This window comes from Sarcophilus harrisii, chromosome 5, assembly GCF_902635505.1.
Source record: "Sarcophilus harrisii chromosome 5, mSarHar1.11, whole genome shotgun sequence".
Lineage (NCBI taxonomy): Eukaryota > Metazoa > Chordata > Mammalia > Dasyuromorphia > Dasyuridae > Sarcophilus > Sarcophilus harrisii.
In genome coordinates this window covers 200,677,930-200,698,213 of record NC_045430.1, presented here as the reverse complement: position 1 = coordinate 200,698,213, position 20,284 = coordinate 200,677,930, and the positions used below count along the sequence as shown (strand labels likewise).

General features: G+C 52.8%; 2 protein-coding genes across 2 annotated transcripts in view; one reads left to right on the top strand and one right to left on the bottom strand.

Annotated features, from left to right (window-relative positions):
• Positions 1-140: 140 nt before the first annotated feature.
• On the bottom strand, positions 141-19,114 carry NOS3 (nitric oxide synthase 3). The gene is made up of 26 exons (XM_031939411.1): positions 18,928-19,114; positions 17,043-17,145; positions 15,781-15,929; positions 14,957-15,119; positions 13,229-13,320; positions 12,445-12,586; positions 11,887-12,026; positions 10,639-10,813; positions 10,070-10,171; positions 8,924-9,118; positions 8,764-8,837; positions 8,358-8,502; positions 7,884-7,988; positions 6,520-6,587; positions 5,931-6,047; positions 5,633-5,807; positions 4,954-5,086; positions 4,756-4,834; positions 4,391-4,578; positions 3,047-3,219; positions 2,718-2,928; positions 2,507-2,594; positions 1,053-1,174; positions 816-964; positions 455-649; positions 141-356 (listed from the first exon to the last, which is right to left on the bottom strand). Exons 1-26 carry the CDS (start codon positions 19,062-19,064, stop codon positions 195-197), a joined length of 3,582 nt encoding a protein of 1,193 aa, XP_031795271.1. The 5' UTR covers positions 19,065-19,114; the 3' UTR covers positions 141-194.
• The window catches only part of KCNH2 (potassium voltage-gated channel subfamily H member 2), a 91,679-nt gene continuing 72,563 nt past the window's right edge, over positions 1,169-20,284 (top strand). Inside the window, exon 1 of the mRNA XM_031939413.1 lies at positions 1,169-2,289. Within this exon, the coding sequence (XP_031795273.1) occupies positions 2,223-2,289 (67 nt within the window). The 5' untranslated portion in view covers positions 1,169-2,222. The remainder of the gene's footprint in view (positions 2,290-20,284) is intronic.

Here is a 20,284-nt window from a genome sequence, read left to right as displayed (position 1 = left end):
TTGGGGCTGGGAGTGGAAAGGAGGGGAGGCAGCCGCGCCACGGGCTGCACCGGGACCCCCCCCCCCGCCCCCAACAGAGCCGGCGTTTCCAGGTCAGGCCCCCCTTAAGCCGGCGTTCGGGAGTAAAGCCGAGGCGCAGCTATCAAAACTAGAGACTTTAATGGGAGCGGGCGGCCCCAGCGGGCTCCGGGCCCTCAGGACTCCGGGGTCTCCGGGGTGGGATCGGCCAGAGCCCAGGGCACGGCGCTCCGCGCCTGCCGCTCCTGCAGGGAGAAGCTCTGCGTGCGAATGCGGTTCGTCACCTCCTGCGTGCGCAGCGTCAGCCCGAAGATGTCCTCGTGGTAGCGCTGCTGGTCCTGCGGGAGGTCGCGCGCTCAGCCCGGGCCGGGCGGGGCCGGCGGTGCATCCGCCGCGCATCCCTCCTCCTCCGCCCCGCCCCCGCCCCGCCCCTTACCCGCAGCACCCCGATGACGTCTCCGGCCTCGCTCAACTCCATCCCGCCCTCCGTGGCCAGGATCCGCTGCACCGTCTGCAGCACGCTGGTCGCCATAGTGACGTCGCCGCAGACGAACATGTGGCCGCCCTCGAGGCACAGCACGCGGTGCACCTCGGGGGCCAGCTCTGCCCGCAGGACGTCCTGCACGTAGGTCTGGGGGAGGGGGCGCAGAGGGAGCTGTTTCCAGCCCTTCCCCCGCCCTCCCGCTTATCTTTCCCTTCCACTCCCCGCCCCCCACCGCCTCCCCCTCCCCTTCTTGTTTCCTCCCCTCCCTTTCCTTCCCCTTTCTGTGCCCCCTCCCCCCGGCCCCTTGGCCAACCTTGGGGCTGTCGGGCTCCCTGGAAAAGGCTGTGAGCACGCGGCCGAAGACCCCTCGACGCTGCGCCTCGTGCACCTCCTCTCGGTACAGGTGGTCCAGCTGGGAGCAGCGGCACCCGAAGACCAGGGTCATGGGGGCGGGACGCAGTCCTGGGGGTGACGGGCGTTAGCCAGGGCCCCTCTCCGTCCTCGCCGCCCCGCCCCAGCCCCGCCCCCAGCCCCGCCCCCACAGGCCCACCTTTGTGCTCCAGGTCGTGTAGCCGCTCCTGCCAAAACCCGCGGAAGGGGGCGATGCCCGTGCCCGGCCCCACCAGGATGCAGGGCACGCTGGGGTCGGACGGCAGCCGGAAGGATGGAGCTCTGAGGGAAAGAGCAGCGTCTCATCTCTGCTTCCCGGCCCGGCGGGGCCCTGCCCGCCCCCGGAGTCCCTTGCAGGCCAGCCTGCAGCGGCCGCAGGGCGGGGGGGGGGCCGCCAGGACGCAGGCCTTGGGCCGGCCGCTGCCTCCTCGGGGACGCAGCGCCAAGGGGTCTGGGGGAGCCGTGCGGGACAAGGAAGCGAGGAGCCGGCCGCCCCTACGCCGGGTTGCGAGTCTGTGAGACCAGTTGCACCAAGTGATTTCTGACGTTTCCCCATCCGCTAAGTTCCCGTGTGCTGATGGATGGAGCCATGGATCACCTGACTTGACTTGGAGAGTGCCGAAACATTCTGGTTCCGTGTTAGCTCAAGGCTTGAGTTCCAGGGCTCAGAGCCATTCGCAGTGGCCCCCTGAATGTGCAGTGCAGGGGTCCTCGAACTTTTAAATAGGGGGCCTGTCCCTCAGACTGTCGCAGGGCGCACTAGAGTAACAACAAAACCTTTGTTCTGTGGGCCTTTGAATGGAGAACCTCCATGGCCCTGGGTGAGGGGATGACCGTCCTCAGCTGCCGCGTCTGAGGGCCGCAGTTTGAGGGCCTGATTTAGTGTTATCCCTTTTCAAGAGTTCGGTGCAGCGAAGCCCGTACTATCTGTATTTGTTGTTGTTGGACTAGCTCATCCATCGGTCTTGGGTGGTGTGCCTTGCATCTGCTACTCTGGGAGCTGGCCTAGGTTTGTTTGTTTTTATCACCTGCCTAGAGTCAGACAACTTGTAAGAATCAAATGTGTGCGGTTGGACTTGAGCCCCGGTCCTCCTGTCTCTAAGCTGCCGCTCTATCCACTGCGCTAGCCGGAGTCATCTTAGGCCTCGCTTTCAAACACGCATTTCTGGGAGCCGCAGAATGGGACAGCATTCCTCACTGCCGGGCAGAATAAAAGTTTGTGCTGCCCGTCCCTGGGCACTAGCTGAAACTGTCACGGAAAATAGCCAGCCCAGACTGGAGTTTCCAGAATGCAGTGGGAGGGAGGAGATGGTCATTTCCAGGAGACAATATGTTTTGCCGTCCCGGTTTTAGACTGTCTCCAGAAATGTGCTTCTCGGGAGCTGCGTCTTTGGGTGGTAAGTGGGCGCCACACACGGGGAAGGGAATCGGGCTATCTGTGTTCTTGTCTTGGACTGGCTCAAAAAGGTCAGCCCCCCACCCCAGCTTTCCTCCCCGGTGTGTAACCTTCGGTTCCTCCCTTCAGCATCCTTCCCTCTTCCCCCTTTTTGAATCAGAAGATCCAAGCCCAAATCCCATAAAACGAGGGGGTTGGACGGGGCCTGTGAGTCTTACCCCCTGATGAAGCAGGGAACTACGTCTCCAGCCTTGAGCTGACTTAACCACGAGGAGCAGACCCCATAGTGCAGGGGGCCGAGCCCATCTGGGGGGAGAAGACGGTATTGGTAAAGTGGTAAAAGGGCCGGGCCAGAGGCGCCAGGTGCCTCTTCCCAGTCCCTCCTTGTGTGCCCCAGCACCCCTCCCCCTCCCCCTGTGGGGGGCTCACCCTGGGTCCTGTAGGCCAGCACAGCCACTGTGAGGTGGATCTCCCCGGGGTGGGCACTGGGGGCAGAGCTGACTGAGTAGTACCGTGGCTGGAGCAGAGGCAGCTGGGTGAGGAGCAGAGGCGCTGGCAGGGCCACCGACGGGAACTGCTCCAGCACCTCCAGAAGCGTGGGGCAGCGGAACCATTTCCATTCCTCATAGCGCCGAGCATCCTGCGTGGGGGATGGATGGAGAGGCTGGGGAGCCCGGCACACTGGGAACGCCTCAGCCCTGCCGGGTGACACGTCCCCCCGCCATCCACCTTCCATGACTGGGCTTCCCCCCTCTTACCTTGCTGAGAGCCTCCAGCTCTTGCTGCTCGCTGGGCTCCTCTGCCAGGGTGCTGAGCAGGCGAAGGAGCTGAGGCCCCGGGGGGGAGGTGATGTCCAGGAAAAAGGTGAGGGCCTGCTGTAATGTGCATGAGGGCAGCCGGGGGTCCCGGACCCAGCCTGGGGGTGGGCTGCCTGGGGAGAGCACAGGCAGATGTTAGCTGGCTTGCCTTTTCTAGTGTCCTTAGGGTGCAGGGATGAAGGGCTAAGCAACAATCAGGGGCCATTAAGATGGAAATTTAGACTTGAGAATCATCATGGAGTAATAGAAAGTTGGCTCTTGAATCAAGTAGCCCCAGGTTTGATATTCAGTGAAGGGACAGGGAGCACAAATGGAAGAAGCTTTTTGGACCACCGTGATACATTTCTACAGTACTCCAATTTACAAAGTCCATTCCATATCTTATTTGATTCTCCCACTGACCCTCTGAAGGAGGCATTATTATTCCCATTTTATTGATTAGAAAAGCAAGCCCCTGAAAGTTAGATAACTTGCCCATTATGGCATAAACATGAAGGGTGGATTTGAATTTGTCTACTCTTGATTCCAAATCCTTATCTTTTTCCAGTATACTAAAGGTCTCAGTCACCTTTACCAGGGACAGGGAGAGGGGTCTCTGCCTCAAGGGTCCTGTGACATATGTGACATCTTCAGTGAAATACTCAGTTCCTAGTAGTGTCCACAGGCAATGTTTTTCTGATTCTTTCTTCCCTGACCTTGTTTTCCATAACTGACCATGGTACCCAATGTAGGTGGCAGTTGGTGGCCGGGGCCTTGGGAACTAGACCACAAGACCCTTTGGCAGAAGGCTCCAGGAAAGGACAGCCACCTCAGACTACTAAACTTGGGTTGCCTTTTTTTGGAGGGGGGTGGGGTGGGAGGCATCCCTCAAGACAATTTTTGGGAAAGAAATCCCTTTAATTCTAGAAGTTACACTGTTCAGGACGCCTGAAGTCAGACTACATTTGCTTGGTTTGGTGCCCAATTCAGCACAATCATCCAAACATTGTCCATACTGTGGGCAAGGCCCCCGGACCTTCTTTCCCCTTTCCCCTTCCCTCATCCTGGACACTTTCCTCAAGCTCAGGCTCTGTAACTTCCCTCTTGTGCTTTTGCATGTGATTAAGAGAATGGCTTACTTACACTGGTCAGAGAAGGGTAGCAGCAAGTTTTCAGCTGTACCCCTGGAACGGCCAGAGGATGCTGGATGAAGGAGGTGGGAACCATCTACCTGGGCACCTGGCCACATGGTGGGGTTTGCTACATGACGTGTCTCTAGGAATACTTCAAGAGGGGACTCCTTACCTGGGCTCCCCTTCTCCAGCTGCTCCACAGCAATAGGCTCACTGGGCAGGGGTGGATCCTCTACTCGGCTCAACAGGGCCTCCACCAGGCCAGGCCGGTTGGGGGGGCAGATCCCAATGTGGTCGCCAGGCTGATACTGCAGGCCCTCCTGCCCCCCTGTGGCCAGACGAACCAGGATTGTGGCCCGACTGATGGGGGAAAGAGGAGAGCGTGATGGGGGGCAGTTGTAGGAGGGGGGATGCAGCAGGGAGAGGAATGCTTTTGAGTGGTGGGGCTGCTTGGAGGATTCCTGGAGGAACATGGGAGGAAATCTAGAGGGTTAGAAAAGAGGGGGAAGGGAACAGTGGGATGGGGTTAGCTATTACGTTGACTTGCTGCTCTGTAGGTTTTCCACCGAGAGGACGGTGGCTGGGAACATCTTCCTCCTGTGTACATGTATCAGGCCTGGAGGGCAGAGAGAGACAGGGCTTGAGTCAGGGCCCAGGGACATGGGGTATTGGGGAGACTTAGGGGGGCGATGTTGCCAAGAGAGATTAGGGAACCTACGGAAGGATGGGCATTACCCGGCAGCAGCTGGAGCCCCTCTGGCTGGGCACTCAGGCGGTATCTTTGGCGTTTCCAACTTCTCTTGGGGCTGAATATGTCCCGGGCAGCAGCTTTGGCATCGTCCCCCACACAGAAGGTCTCACAGGAGGCCTTGTTGGACAGAGAAAGAGAGGGGGGGAGTTCGGGGAGAAGCTCTCCTCCTGAACTAAGGCTCTGTGGCTCAGAAAGGGAGCTCCTGGAGAAGAAGGAGGGATGGTGGAGGGGAAGAATTATATTTGTTGGAATTTCGCATTCATCTCATGGCCCCGACCCCTTCTTGAAGTAGGAAGTCTCTAAAGACTTCCTTTAGGAAAAAAGGCTGTGGAAAAGAAGGGAGTGGCTGAGAGCTTAGGGTCCGGCTCTTCTAGGATGCATCTTGGGGCTCGGCTTTGGGGGCTGGAATTGTTTTGGATTTTCTGGCTTTTATCTGTTTCTTCAGTTCTCCTCCCTTTACTGGTGAATTTTAACGTAAGATCCTAGAGCACAGAGCCCTTGTCTTCTCTGGCTCCCATAACACAGGGGCAGGAACACAGTAATTTGTAAAGGAGGTAAGATGGGCCGAGTGTGGAGTGGGGCAGACAGGGTTAGACAGGGCCGTCCATGGCCCGTGGTTGTCAGGGGGTTAGTTCAGATTTGGATCAGTTTGGGGGGGCTCACCTGGAATGCAGCTTGGGCCCAGCCCTGGAAAGCCTCTTCCTGGCCACATAACTCGTCCCCCTGGCCCAGCTGCAGTAGCCTCTCTCCCCCCAGCTCTTCCAGACGGGTATCCACAGCCCGGGCAAAAGCACAGAAGTGGGGGTAGGCACGGGAGCCGAGCCCAAACACACAGAACCTGGAAGGACCGGGGTGTCAAAGGTCCCTCCCTCCCGGGAAGCCCTGTCTGTGGTCCTGAGGATCGCAGCAGGTCCAACCCACTTCAGACACTCCCACGGAAAAGGGCCCCCAGCTCTCTGACCTCAGGGTCCCTAAGGCTCCCGCACTGTCGGTGTTACTGGATTCCTTCCTCTTCCGCCGCCACGAGGACACCAGCGTGTCTGAGCAGGAGACGCTGTTGAAGCGAATCTTGTAGCTTCTGGAAAAGGCAGCCCAAGAGGGGAAGACGTCACAGAGGGCCTGACAGCCCGATGGGTGACACAGCCTGAGCCCAGAGACCCAGCCGGAGGGTGACAGACACAGAGAAGGGTGACAGACACAGAACATGCGCAGAGGAAGAGACCCGGGGAGCCCCCGCCTGCCTGCCTGAGCCCTCGGAAGGGCAGGCCCGGGGCAGAGAGCTCTGGCCCCTAGTGGGCTTGGCCCCAGAGCACCCCCTTTCCGCTCTTTGAAGGTGGTCTCTGCATTGACCTGATCTCCCAGGGCCTTTACGCTTGGGACTGGAATGGGTTGGGCTTCCCATGGGTTGGGGCCATCTTGGTCTGCTTTCCAGAGCCGATGGCTCATTTCCAGTAAGTAGCACGCCATCAAATGAACAACAGGAAACCGACACAGAAGAGAGGGAGATGGAGGCCCCCCTTTCCTCCCATACACCCCTGGGGGGTTCTCACTTGTGCTGCTCTGGTCTGGGAGAGCTGTTGTAGGGGCCAGACATTTCCATCAGGGCGGCTGCAAATCTCTGGGGATAGGAAGACAATCATTGAACTTTAAAAGCTATGTTTTTGTTCTGTTTAAAATTATGCAGAAGGAATAAAGATCTGGTCCTTTTCAAAGGTTGTATTCAGTCATCCTCTGGTAAAGGAAGAAGTTCCAAATGAGAAACAGCACATGACCCGGTATTGCTTTGAAAAGCAGTTGAAAGGACGGAAAAAGGAGAGAGCTGAGAGCAGATACAGAATTAGCTGGTGAGGATGACTTGTACTCAGAATTTAACAAATAATAACGGTGGTGACGAGCCACATTTATAGGCGCTTCACAGCTTACAAAACACTTTTCTCGTAGCCCCACAAAGTAAGTAGCACAAGTGTTATTATCCTTATTGTACAAATAAGGAAACTGAGGTTTGGAGAAGTGGTAACTTGTATAAGAAGAGGCTAATAAGTATCAACTTGACACTTGAGTATGTTAAGATTATCTGTTGCATAGAATAAATAGGAGACATATGCCAATGAACTGGCTGGAACACCAGCCTTTTAGTCAGTGGCCACAGGATCTAGGAGTCAGAAGAAATGGAAATGACTGGGGAGGGGAAAGTCCTGTGGATTGCAGGATGCTAGAGAAAGAATTGATAACAATTAAGTTAGTATCAAATAATCCAAATTGGTACTTGGGCATCTTTTAAAAAAATATTTAAACCACAGGGATATTTCATGGTAGGAAGTAGCATGTAATGTATGTCTTATTCAATAAACAGTTTTTTCTTTTCCAAACAAGCATGAGATATCCATGTCTTTGATTTCCTTGGTTATCTGTGCTTGAAGTAAATCTAGGTCTCTACTCCCCAAATGTGGTACATTAATTATCTTAAAACATAGCTATTAGAGGGCAAGTAGGATACCAGCGATGAATTTCAAAGCTTCCCTAGGTTTTGATCTGAAGCATTAATTTCTTTTAAGTCATGGTAAAATCATAATGAGAATCAGTTCTTTCTCTCCCTCCCTCCCTCTCTCTCTCTGTGTCTCTCTGTCCCCCTCCCTCCTTCTCTCTGTCTGTCTCTCTCTGTGTCTGTCTCTCTGTCTCTCTCTGTCTCTGACTCTGTCTCTGTCTCTCTTTCTCTCTGTCTCTCTTTCTCTCTCTGTCTGTCTGTCTCTCTCTCCCTCCCTCTCTCTCTCTCTCCCAAATGATGTATACGTGTAAGGAAACTACCACAATATTCTTATCTTTTTCTTGGACGTTCATTTCCAGTGAGCTGGCCAGTCCTGAGTACCCTATCCTCCTCCATTCCCCTAAGGGCCCTCTTGCTTTTGTTCCTCACCTCTCCATTTTCTGGAGGGTCTCCATTCCCGAATGTGCTAGTTACCACCAGGACCAGGGTCTCATGCTCCAGGGACACTACGTCATACTCATCCATGCAGAGGACCTGTGAGGGTGGGGAAAGGGGTGTGTGTTACGGGAGAGGTATCTTCCTACGCCAGAATCCCCGCTGCTCCCCTTCTCCCACCTCTTCCTATCTTGATCTCTTCTGCCTCCTGAATATTGACCTGAGCTATGTTTGAGTATTTCCTCCCTGACTTCCAAGACTTCGGGACTGTACCGATGCCCGTGGGGTTTGACTTTGCCTGGACTCACGCAGTCTTCCTCCCCCTTCAGCTCCCTCCACCCCTGCCCACCCCAGTCCTGGCTAGTCGGCCTCCTGAGTGCATTCCCCTTGACACCTGTCCTCACTCTGCCCAGCCTCCCTCCCCTGCTCTAGGTTGCCTCTCTTCTATCCTGCATCCCCACTTGGTACCCGGGGATCGAAGGCCTTCCGGAACAGCCTCCCCAGCTGCTGAGCGTAGCTTTGGGCACGGCCAGTTTCTGAGCCGTACAGAATCGTCGCCTTCACCCGCTTGGCCATCACTGTGCCCATCAGGGAAGCCGAGATCTTCACTGCGCTGATGGCGGGGGGTGGGGGGGGGAAGGAATTGGAAGAGGAGTGAGCAGAGTCCTCGGAAGCATGGTGATGAAGGGAGGGAGAGATGTCACAGAACAGGGGGCCCGGGTTGGAGGGGCCGCTGTGGGATGGGAGGGAGGCCCCAGAGCTGGGGAGCATGGGGGTGGGCAGGGGGCTTGGGGGAAGGGATCATTAGGAGAGCTGGGTATGGGTTTGCCTAGTGGCATCTGAGGCCTGAGGAAGGAGGTCAGGGATTGCTTACTTGGCCACTTCCTTAAATGTTTTTTTCCGGGTGATTCCAGTTCCTTTTGTTGCTGTCCCCTTCCATGGATCAGGCTAGAGCAGAAGTATCAAAGGTCAATGCAGGTGACCCACATGAGTGGGGACTCTGATACAGGGGGTCGGGGGGAAGACATAGGCACCTGGTAGTGGAACGCAGGCGACAGGAAGTAGTTGACCATTTCCTGGTGAAAGACGGGGGTGAGGCTGCCGGAGATTGGTGGGACAATCCAGACCCAGTCTGCAGGGCAGCCGCCCCGCGCCCGCTGCTCGTTCTCCAGGTGCTTCATGAAGGAGGCCGTGGCCGCGTGGTGATCCACGATGGTCACTTTGGCCAGCTGCGGGGGAAGGAAGGGCCTCGCATTCACCCTGAGGCAGGAGCATGTGGCGGGGGCCCAACCGGACTGGCAGTCTCTGTCATCTCTGTCTCTGCTCCCCACATCCCTTACTGCAGTGTAACCACCAACAAGGTGACCCCCAGGATAGCCTCATGCAGCCTCTGCGCCTGTCATTTAGCATGTGTCCTCCCGGAGAGCAAAGTGCCAAAGTAGGTGAATAATACAGCATTGGACTTGGAAATGGGAGGGCCTGAGCTTAAATCCTATTTCAGACACAGTAACCTGTGACTCAACCTCTCCTACCCTTAGTTTCCTCATCTGTAAAATGGGAATAATAATAGCACCTTCCCACAAGGTTATCATGAGGCTCAAGTAAGGTACCATTTGAACAGTATTTTAGAAATCTCAAAGTGCCACGTAAACGACACCCAAGATCAATGTGAACTGTCATGTGCTGCCTGGAATGAACTCCATCCAACCCTAACCAGCAGGCATTGGGCCCTCATAGAGCTGAGTGTCTGCAGAGCAGTGGGCTCTGGGAGCTCTAACTTGCAGATGATGTAGGTGCTCAGCACTGAGCTTTGGACGGCTGCTCCCAGGATGCACTAGGACATGATGGCCACAGTTCTCCTTGGCCCCCAGTTCCTTGCTCCTCGGCCCCCCAGTTCCTTGCGCCTTGGCCTCCCAGTTCCTTGCTTTTCGGCCCCCCAGTTCCTTGCTCCTCAGCCCCCCAATTCCTTGCTCCTCGGCCCCCCAGTTCCTTGCGCCTTGGCCTCCCAGTTCCTTGCTTTTCGGCCCCCCAGTTCCTTGCTCCTCGGCCCCTAGTTCCTTGCTCCTCGCCCCCCTGTGCCCCTCATAGCACTGTGGCTACACCACCCAGGAGGCCCTGAGCACCCTGGCTCAGCCCCTCCCACGCCCACCCTTCCGTCCCCAGTCCCTTCCGCTCCCTACTTGGTAGCTGTGCAGCACGGCCAGGTTGATCTCCACTGCTGCCTTGTCCTTCCACAGAGATGAGGTTGTCCTTGTGTCCAGGTCCATGCAGACGGCCACGTCCTGGGAGCAGGGGTGAACAGGAGAGTTTGGTAGGGGGCAGGGCAGGAAGACAGTCTGCCTCAGTCTCTAGGACCTTGCGCTCTTAATGGGGGAGACCCTACAGATACCCCCCAGAATTCTCAGCTATCTGGGCTCCTTAGGGGTCATTTTGTCAAATCCCTTCAAAAGGAAAATGGCAGCACCCATCAGGGTGCTATCTAGCTAAGGGGCAGCCTGGGAAGGTTTGAGGTTGGCTTGGCTTTTTCTCTGTAAAGGAAGCATAGGAAGGGGAGATTACTTTGATCCTCTTTCCCCCTCCACAATCTGGTCCCCACTTTTCTTCCAGTTCTGAACTCCTTCCTTGCTTCTGGACAGAAACGCCAAGTAAGCGTGAGGAGGTCCGGGGGCTGGGCCCCCCTTCCTAGCCTTCCTCCTCATTGGGGTCACTGTGATGCCCCGGGGCTGTGGCTGGCCCTCCAGGCTCTCACCTCTAGGATGTTGTAGCGGTGGGGGTCACACAGGTTGCGCATCCCAATCTCACTGCTCATGTACCAGCCGCTGAAGGGCACTGCGGGGAACTCCAGCCCCCCGATCTCCAGCAGCATGTTGGACACAGCCGGGAGGGCGTACCAGCGAAGGCCCAAGGACTCAAACCACTCCAGCCTGCGGGGGGGTGGGACCCAGGCGGAAGAGAACGACATGGGCACATGGCTGAGGAGTCGGAGTGCCAGCTCTGAGGGGCGTTCCTCCCCATATCCCAGTCTCCGCTGGCCTAAATCATCCCTTCTTTTGAGGCTTAAATCTCATTTCCGTCCTAGAACTTTCATCCATCCACAGTCAGGTCAACAAGCGTTTATTGAACGCCTTGGTGAGGAAAGCATCTTCTAAGGCACTAGGTGAATGCTTTGCAGGGCCCAGTAGGGTAGTACACAGCTATCAGGTGTGTCTGTTCCTTACCTGGCTGTCTCCTGTGACAAACCTCTTGACACAGCTCTTCGCTTTCTATTTTGGGACCGTGTAGGAAGTCTTCCCAGCTTTGGAAGACCTAGTAGAATTTGTGCTCCACTAGCCTAGCTTTTGGAAAAACAAGGCCACCTCCATGCCGTGCAAAATCGAATGAGCTTCTCCCAGCCCTAGTCCCTGCTCTCCCTGCAGCCTTTGGGCCATGTCCTCTTGGACACTCTCCTCACTAGGTTTTTGAGGCACTATCTCAGTTCTCTCCTATCTGACTTCTCCTCCATCTTCTTTGCCGGTTCTTCATCTATGTTCTGCCTCCCTTGGGTGTTTCCCTGAGGCTCATTCTGGACCTTTTCCTCCCCAATTCTGTGATATCTCATTTGCTGATCTCATCAATCCTTGCGTGTTTGATGGCTCTGTCTACAATTCCCTGATCTAGGTCCAGTCTCTCAGCTGAACTGCAGTCATGCATTCTGGACCTCTGGGTTTACTCCAGACTCGGCGTATCCAAACCAGAACTCATTGTCTTTCCTTCCTGAGCCTTATTCTCTATTGAATTTCCATGACCCTACTTTGTATTACAGTTATTTGCAGACTCGCCTTATTCCCTCTGCTGCGCCATTAATCCCAGGAGGTCGGGGACCCTGCCCTGTGCTTCCTCGTGTCCCTATCCATTGGCCCAGGACAATGTCCTGCTCAGGGAGTGCATCTGGGAAGGGGCCCCTCCAGCCCAGACCACCACACCCGGCCACTGCCCCCTCTTCCCCACCACCACTCACGTGGGATGTTGCAACGGCACCTCGAGCACAAGTTCAGGAGGCAGAGGGAAGAGTTCAGGCGGCTCATCAGAGGCCTGGAGCAGCAGCGGCAGCACATCAAAGCGCCCGTTCTTGGGGGTCCAGCCATGCTGGATGCAGAGCTGAGGGGAGAGATCCCAGGTAGTGACCCTTATGTCAGATTGCAGCGTCAGCCATCCTGCGTTGCCCACTTTAGCAACCTTCACATTGGCCAGGAGCCCTTTTCTCTCATGTCAGTGGTCCCCTATGCAACCTTCCCACCATACTGATCTTCCTTAGGACCAAGCATCTTACCTCGGTGGTCCCCACCAGGACTGTCCCCCGTTTCCTACCTTGATGATACGACCACCCTATTTCTATCACATCAGTGATCCCTACGACTCCTTATCTTCTGTAGCCCCGTGATCCCCATGTTGAACAAGCACCTCATCTCCTCCCTCCATGGTCTCCATAGCAGGGGTCCCCCAGCCCTTATCTCCATGGCAGTCACCCTCCCCTTTTCCGTCTCATGTTAGCCAGGTCTCTGGCTCCATCACCCACCTCAGTGATCTCCACGTTGGCAGGGTCCCCCAAGACAGAGCCATCTTGCTGCCGGTAGCCCGCGTATCGGATCAGCTGGCTGTTCCAGATACGGAAGTCCCCCTTGCCTTGGGAGCGCTGTGGGAACACTGTGATGGCTGAGCTGGGGAACAAGGTGACACGAGACCTTCCCATAGATGCTCCATACTTACGGTGGTCCTATACAAACCTGTTGAAGGGCCTTGAGGAACACCTGGGGCTGATAATGGCGGGGGGGGGGTGTCTCTGAAGGGAATAGACTGAGGAAGGGAAGGTCCTTGGGTGTCGTAGGAGATGGCATTGTAACTTGGAATTCTTTTTACCCCAAACCAAATTTAACTGGGGGTGGGATGAGACATGGTAATGACCCTAAGTCCAGTCTGACCACAGGTACACTCTGCTCCCACAGAGGCTAAAGGGAGAAGTACACCATGGCAAGAGGATTCTGGAAGTGGTCTCAGAGGGACAATCACACTTTGTGGTGGTTTGGGGAGACCCAGGGATAGCGGTTATCTATGTCAAAGCACCCCAGGACAAAGCCCCAGTGGTCCTAGGCTAGTTAAGGCTCTGGTGTGGGAAGAGTTCCAGAATGGGCTAAGAGGGGTCCCAGAATAGAGCGGGTGATTGAGGGGAGAGGGTCTGATGGGCACTGGAGTTGGAGTGAGTGAGAATACCAAATCTTTGGCTGGGAAGGGTGTGAGTAGGCGGTAGGGCAGTTCTTAGCAAAACAGGGTTGGGGAAAGGGGCCCCATAGCCTGCCACTCACCGAAGGTTGCCTTTGTTGGTAGCATATTTGATGTGATTGCAGATATAGGTGAACATCTCCTGAGCAGAGCTGCAATCTCGGGCATCAAACACCTGCAGTGGAAGGATAGCGTCAGATGGTTGGAACACATGACTAAAACAATGATGGCTTATATTTATATATGATATTTTATGGTTTTCTTAGGGGTTGGAAGCAAGAGAAATGGACTCAGAATCAGAAGACCCAGGCTAATGTTTTAGTCCAAATCCTCCCTCATTGCAGCTGTGTAAATGGAGAAGTCCCAGAAATTCTCTGGTATTCAGCCTCAGTTCCTATTTAGCAAAATGGGGGTAATGACATCTTCACTATGTATCTCAGAGGACTGCCATAAGGAAAGTATTTTGTAAGTCTTATATTATTGTAAAAATATCAGCTTTCTTAGCTCACTTGATTTTCATAACAACTCTTTAAAGTAGGCAGTATAAGGACTCATAAATGAAGAACCAGAGGTTCAGAAAGTTTAAATTTGTTTTTTATCCAAGATTATTTACAAAAAGTAAATGTCAGAGCCAGGACTTAAAAATAATGTCCTTTGTTATATCACAGCTACCTCTCAACACTAATGTCTCATGAGTAATAGGCCTTAATTCCCCCACCATGAGCTGAATAAGGCACATTTTCCCTGTCTACTTTCCCAAAGGCTCCTATGTCCTTTTCCTAATTTGTTATCCTTGTAGTTGAGAAGGAGCAGTTTGTCATCATTAGTGATCCCTCTCCTTTCTAACACTCTTTCCAATTGGATTGTAAACTCCTCAAAGGCAGGTATAGGCCCTACTGATGGGGAGCCTGAAGCATGATCCAGCTAGGAAGCACAGTAGAGAGTGTTCGACTTGGGATCGGGGCACTGAATTCATAATCTTTCCTCTACCTGGGTGTCCCTGGGAAAGTAAGCTTTTCTCATCTATAAAACAGGGGTAATCAAAACCCCTGCCTCCCAGGGTCATGAAGATAATTAGGATAACATATACAGAGCACTTTGTAAGACTTATGGGCAGTATAAATGCTAAATGTTTTTCTTATTATTTTTGTTCCCTTTGGGTGTGAAGGCCGTCACCCTCTCCTGAGAGTACGCTGACCTCCATGCCCCCTTTGGTAGGCAGAGAAAGAAAGAGGAGATCCTCATCCCAGAAGCCTTCGCTTTATTAATTTTTTCCAGGCAACCTCTCCTTGATTGTCCTTCCTGCTCAGTCTCTGTTAGAACAGCTTGGAACATTATTTCTAGGAGCAGAGATTTACAGTTGGAATTGATCATCCCATCCAACCTCCTTCTCTTGTTCTACAGGTGAGACACCTGAGGGCCAGGAACTGGTTACCGGGCCAGTGAGGGAAAGAGAGAGCTCTCTCTCTTCCCTCCATCATGTTCTTCATTCAGTGTTTCTCCTGGTGCTTTTCACAGAACAAACATTTCACAAATGTATTGAATATTGCCTTGTAAGGGCACTTGTAGGGCTTAGAGTCTGTTTATCTTAGTTGTTAAGTGTTCCAGCCCTTCCACCGGGACAAAATTAAGAATGTTGACTAATGGGCTGCGGGCCATAGGAGATGAGATCTTGGGGACAGCTCCTCCAGTAATTCCCATTGAGCACTTTCCAGCAAGCCAAAGAATGGATCTTTTTTCCAACCCCACTGCTCCCCTTTAGTCTTTTTCCCTTGGATGCATGGCCTGTTCCTCCATTCTTCACACCTTACCTGCAGCTTTCCCCACTGTATCCTGCCCACACACCGAGGGGCATTTCTCCAGGCCTGCTTAGCCCCAAATACAAGCTCACTCTCCCGGAGCTGGTAGGTGCCTGTGGCCGCCACTTCAGCTTCCACTTCCCGAAGCCGTTGTCCATGGGCTGGGGAGCCGCTCCTGGGGAAGGAATGATTTCACAAAGTTGGGGGAGCTTTGTGAATGTTCCATGATAGCTCCTCGGGGAACTCGGGAAAGTTCCTCGGGGATTTAGGATTGGGAGGTCCTGCTGCTTGCAGGGATTGAAGGGTCTGAGGGGTGGGGGTGGGTGGGAAATGGGCAGAAGTCTGAGCAGGGTCTGAGGGATCTTAGTGGGCCGCTTTCATGGGCTCTAGAGCTGGCTGGGCCCTCAGAAGTCACCAGCACCAGCCGGTAAAGGAAAGCCTTTAAAGGCGGGACCTCAGAGAGTCTGAATCCCTTTTGAGAAAGGCAGCTGCAAGGTGTAGTTTTAGAGTTCTAGCCTGGAGGGAAGGAAGGGTTCAAATGTGACCACTTGGGTGGCAGGACATTTAAATTCTGCTTGCCTCAGTCCCTTCAACTGTAAAATGGGAATAATAATTGGATCTCTCTCAGAGCAGTGAGGATCAAATGGAATAATGTGGATAAATCACAGCCCAATGAGCAGACACTGATTAATACTTGTTTCCTCTTTCTCTATTACACTGTGCTTTTTTAAAAAATATAGTGGTGAGGTCATTCCAGTGGATGGAATTTGAAGGGGGTTGGTATTAGGGATTTCAGAAGAGAGGAAAGGGATGGGTTTGGGCTGTGGGGGTCTCACCTCTTGATAGAGCTGTAGTATTGGTTAATGAAATCTCGGGCCTGGATGAGTAGCTGGCCGGGGGACGGGGGCCCCTCCGTGGGGCGGCTTTGCAGTTGCTTTGGAAACACAAGGGAGCCCAGGCAACGCCTTGGGGTACAGGGCCCATCCTGAGGGTGAGAACAGGGTGATCAGTGACTAAGGACGGAAAGCCGGTGGGGGTGGCAGGACTCTGCAGGGAGGGGAGTTGAAAGCAGAGTAGGTTCAAGATTTTGAGGTGGATCGGTGAGGTTTAAGAGGGATTCTGGAGATTAGTGGGAGCACTTGGTGTCAGCATCAGAATCAGAGGGATGAGCAAAGTTAAGGCTAAGGTAAGGGCATGCGGAGGCTAAGGTTGAGGTGTTTGCATTCTCGCTCCGATCCCCTGTACTTTCCCAAGTCCTTTTACATCTTTTGATTTTCTCCATTGTTTCTTCCCAGCCATTTACAGACCATGTTGCATGTGCTCATGGCTGCCAGCTGTGATAGTAAACTTTTCCCTCCCTTGGTCAGAATTGTGCCTTTAGAGCCGTCTTCTCCACATCCTGCCATCTCTCTCTTTTCACACCCATCCTCTCTTTCCTATTTTACGTTCATTTTTTGCCTTCTTCCATTAAAATATAAGCTCAAAGGGCAGTAACTTTTGCTCCCATATATAGTCTTAGCACTATGTCTGGCACATGCCCTGTCTGTCTACTTGTTTTTCTGTGTATTTGTCTATCTCTCAATCTGCTTGTCTATCTGTCCATCTTTCTATCTATTTGTCTTCTATTTACTTGTCTTCTATCTTTCTATCTACTTGTCCATTTGTCTGTCTACTTGTCTATCTTTTTCTCTATTTATCCATCCACCTTCTTGTCTACCTAATATTTATTTAATTATTGAATATTATAACAGACCCATATGGGTTAGGTGGGGACAAAAGTCTCCCTTTGATGGACAATCTGAGACAGTCACTCACCAGAACTGGAGCTAAAACCCTCCTATCTCGTGACTCATAATCCAGTCTTTTTTCTCTTCTGCAATTTGAAGGGTATTGACAGGGAGTGGTGAGTGGGGTGTTTGGGATTACTGTTAGGATTGGAGATCTGAGTCATATTTGGGGGAAGAAAGGTTGGGAAGTGCCAAGGATTCTTTCTAAATTGTTGGATTTGTAAAAGAGCAAAAGCCTTCTGGCAAATGGTTTTCTACTCTCCAGAGGAAAAGATCGAGGTAGGAGGAGGGAGAAGTTCCAAGAAACTTACCTGCTGGGCTTGGGCACTCAGAGTGTCGTAGGTGATACTTCCTACTTCCCAGTTCTTTATTCTGGAGAATTTGGGCCCCTCCGGTGGCCGGGCTACTGGGGGGCTGTTGAGGATTGAAGAATTATGGGTGTTCTAGACTTCTCTTAATTTCCCCTAAGATATATCTCTAGGACCAGAGCTATAATTAGAGTGGGGCAACTAGGACTTTGCCCCAGGGCACTGAAGATAACTGACTGGGACACTAATCCTCCTAAATGTATCACTCAGCCCTGTACCATTACCCTTAAGGTTCCCATTCCATTGTGCTTCTTTCTCAATGTCTGCCTTCCTCCCTTGCCATACTCCTAACTGCCAGCTCTGGAGTTAGGAATCTTTGTTTTTGCCTCAGGGGCTCAAGCTGAGTTTTCTGGGTAAAAAACTTCTCCTTTTCTCTGCTTAATTGCATCCCAAATGGGGAGAACTGTCTCCTCCTGCCTCCCTCTGACTTAATTTTATCCCAGGTACCAGTAATCCTCGTTCTTGCTTTGTCTAGGACCCTCTCAATTGAGGGTCAAGTCTTGGACAGGCCTGAGGCTGAAAACTTGAGTTTTGTTTTACCCACAATACCCTCTGTAGGGTCCTGTTCCCTAAGATCCTATTACTTATTGCTAAGAACTAGCTTTGGTGCTCAGGGATGTAACCAAAACCTCAGGGGGATGGGATTGGACAGAGGTCCTTATGATATCTTCAGCCAGCATTTTTCTGCCCAGATTTCCCAGATTCCTGCTTGGACCCCTTCCTCATCAGGGGCTGCTAGGGGCTGGTTTAGGACTGGAGATCGTGTGAAGGGAAGCCTCAGGAGCGTTATCATTTCCTCCCAGAGCTGCCACTGTGGGGGAGGAAGGGAGGGGGCCCAGGCAGCTCTGGGCTGCTTCTTTGGACCAGAGATGACCTGTACTCCTGTGTCTCAGTCCCATTGCTTCTTTGATTTCAAACTCCCCATTTTTGCCTAAAAGTCCAACGTCCTTCTCCTTGGGTATATATGCTGTCCCCTGGGTGCCTTCTCTTGGCAGCCCCCCCAATCAAATCTTTTTCCCTCTCCCACCTCTTACTAGCACTGATTTATTTCTTAGGATGAAACTAGGAGCTGCTAATATAGATAAGACTAGAGTAGGGGTTCTTAATCTGGGGTCTGAGGATGAATTACAAGTGAGTCTGAATTTAGATCAGAAAAAAAATTATCTCTATTTTCACTAAATTCTAAACTTCACTAACTAACTAAAATTGAGCATTTCTTTCAATTAATTAAAAAGGTTACTGTGAGATGAGGTCTACAGGTTTTATTGGATTGCTAAAAAAAACATCATGCAACAAAATGGTTAAGGATCCTTAGATTAGAGATTGAGTCTGGAAGTCTGTGGCCAAATCAGTGTTTCTTACTCCAGAATGATCTCCTTAGGAGGACTCTAGAGAAAATAATTGTCACCCGTGTCTTCTGGGGCGGAGGGCAGAGGCTTGTTTGCTGATGGGGACGGTGGAAGAGAGGAGTGCACCAAGCCCTCCCCCCAATTAACCATCTCTACTACCCTGGCTCTCTGACTTTTCCTCTTTCTCCTCACCAGATTTTGGAAATCCCTAGACTCTTGCTGAGCCCTCTCTGATGGCTTCCTAATCTCTCCTCGGGGGCTGACTACTCTCTTTGTGTAATATTCGTCCTTTGGATATTATAAAACCCTTATTCTTCTTTCCCTAACCCGTTTTCTAGCTTTCTATGAGCATATTCGTCTCCTTTGTCTGTGAGTCCTGGCTGTGTCCCTGCCACGATAACTCCCAAGTTTCCAGCACCCTCAGCCCGATGGTGGTCCCTCCTGCAGCCCTCCCACACCATATCGCACACGGCCCTCACCTGACGTCCGCCACGGCTGGACCCCCATTCTCAGGTCCTGGGCTCCCACTCTGTTTGCTGCATAGTCCCAGCCCCAGTCCCAGCCCCAGTCCGCAGGGTGGTCCGGGCTCCTGACCCACACTCTTCAAATTGCCCATGTTGGCCGTTTGGAGACTAGGCAGCTCTGAGCTAAGGACCGGCCTTTTCCTTAGGAAACAGAGAAGGGAGGGGGACGGCGGGGAGGAGACTGGCGTGGGGGGAACCGGGGGTTGGCAGCTAGGCCCTGGGCCCCACCCCCGCCCCCACACACAATGGGACAGGAACAGCTCAGCTGGGAGGCAGTAAAGGCCACAGGCCCCACACCCTCCGAGAGGGGTGGGGGACCCGGACACTGAGGTTCCGTTTGGAGCCTGTTAGCCTTGCTGGCTGATAAGTGGGAACCCAGGTGTCCTGACCTTGGGAACTGGAACAAGCACTGAGCATAGGGATGGGGTCCTGGGCGGGGAGGGTGCCCAGAAGAATGGTGGATCAGAGTTAGGATCCAGGCCCTTAAAGATAAACGCAGTTCCACAATAGGAATCAGATAACCGGGTTCCTGGCTTTGAACTTGGAAATCAAGCCTTGACATAAGTTTAGGAACATAGGATTGAAAAATTCAGGAGGAAACTTGAAGATAATCTTATCCCTCACTCTCATTTATGGATGATAAAAAATGAGATGCAGAATCCTTGAGTAAATGCCAACTGGGCTCCAGAGCTAGGGCTTGGTTTGCCCCTTCATGTACATCTTAGTTGTTTTTTTTTTTCCCCCCAGCCCTGATTAAACAGAGGATCAAAGATGTTAGTCTGAGCTTAAGAGTTAGCAGCAAGTAAAATAGAATGAGGCTGATGGAAGGGACTTGAGATCTGGGACCATCTTTACTGTGTTGCTCAAATTTACTTTTTCAGGGGCTTCAGGAGCCTGGGATTGTAGCAATATGGAAGCTCAATCTGGGGCCATAGAATCATTCAAAGATGCTGCCCCTTGACTTAGGTTCAGGGAAACCCCACCTTCCCTTTCCAGCCCCAATTTCCTGGCACTCCCCCTTCCCACCTCCTATGAATCAAGGTGGGGACACAAAGAAGCAGGAAGCTTCCTTGGCCTCTGGTGCATGTGGTCTCAAGGGAGCAGGACCAGAGTAGAGTGAGATGGAAACTGCCCATTGGGGAAGACCTAAAATCCCTTTGATAGTGTGGACACAGGATGATGTGGATAGACTACAATCCCCAGAATACCTAGTTGTACATATAGGTTATCTTGATGCTTCCCAGGTGATATAGCATGTAAGGACTCCTAGTTCTGGAGGAATCTTGGTCCGTGAGCAAGGAAGCTTCTTTTT

Coding starts and splice junctions, on each gene's coding strand:
- NOS3 (XM_031939411.1), bottom strand. CDS start 19,064: ATGGGCAATTTGAAGAGTGTGGGTCAGGAGCCCGGACCACCCTGCGGA. Junction 15,930..17,042: donor TGAGTGCCCAAGCCCAGCAG/GTAAGTTTCTTG, acceptor TCTCACCCTCAG/GATGGGCCCTGTACCCCAAG. Junction 12,027..12,444: donor CCAACGTGGAGATCACTGAG/GTGGGTGATGGA, acceptor CTCTCCCCTCAG/CTCTGCATCCAGCATGGCTG.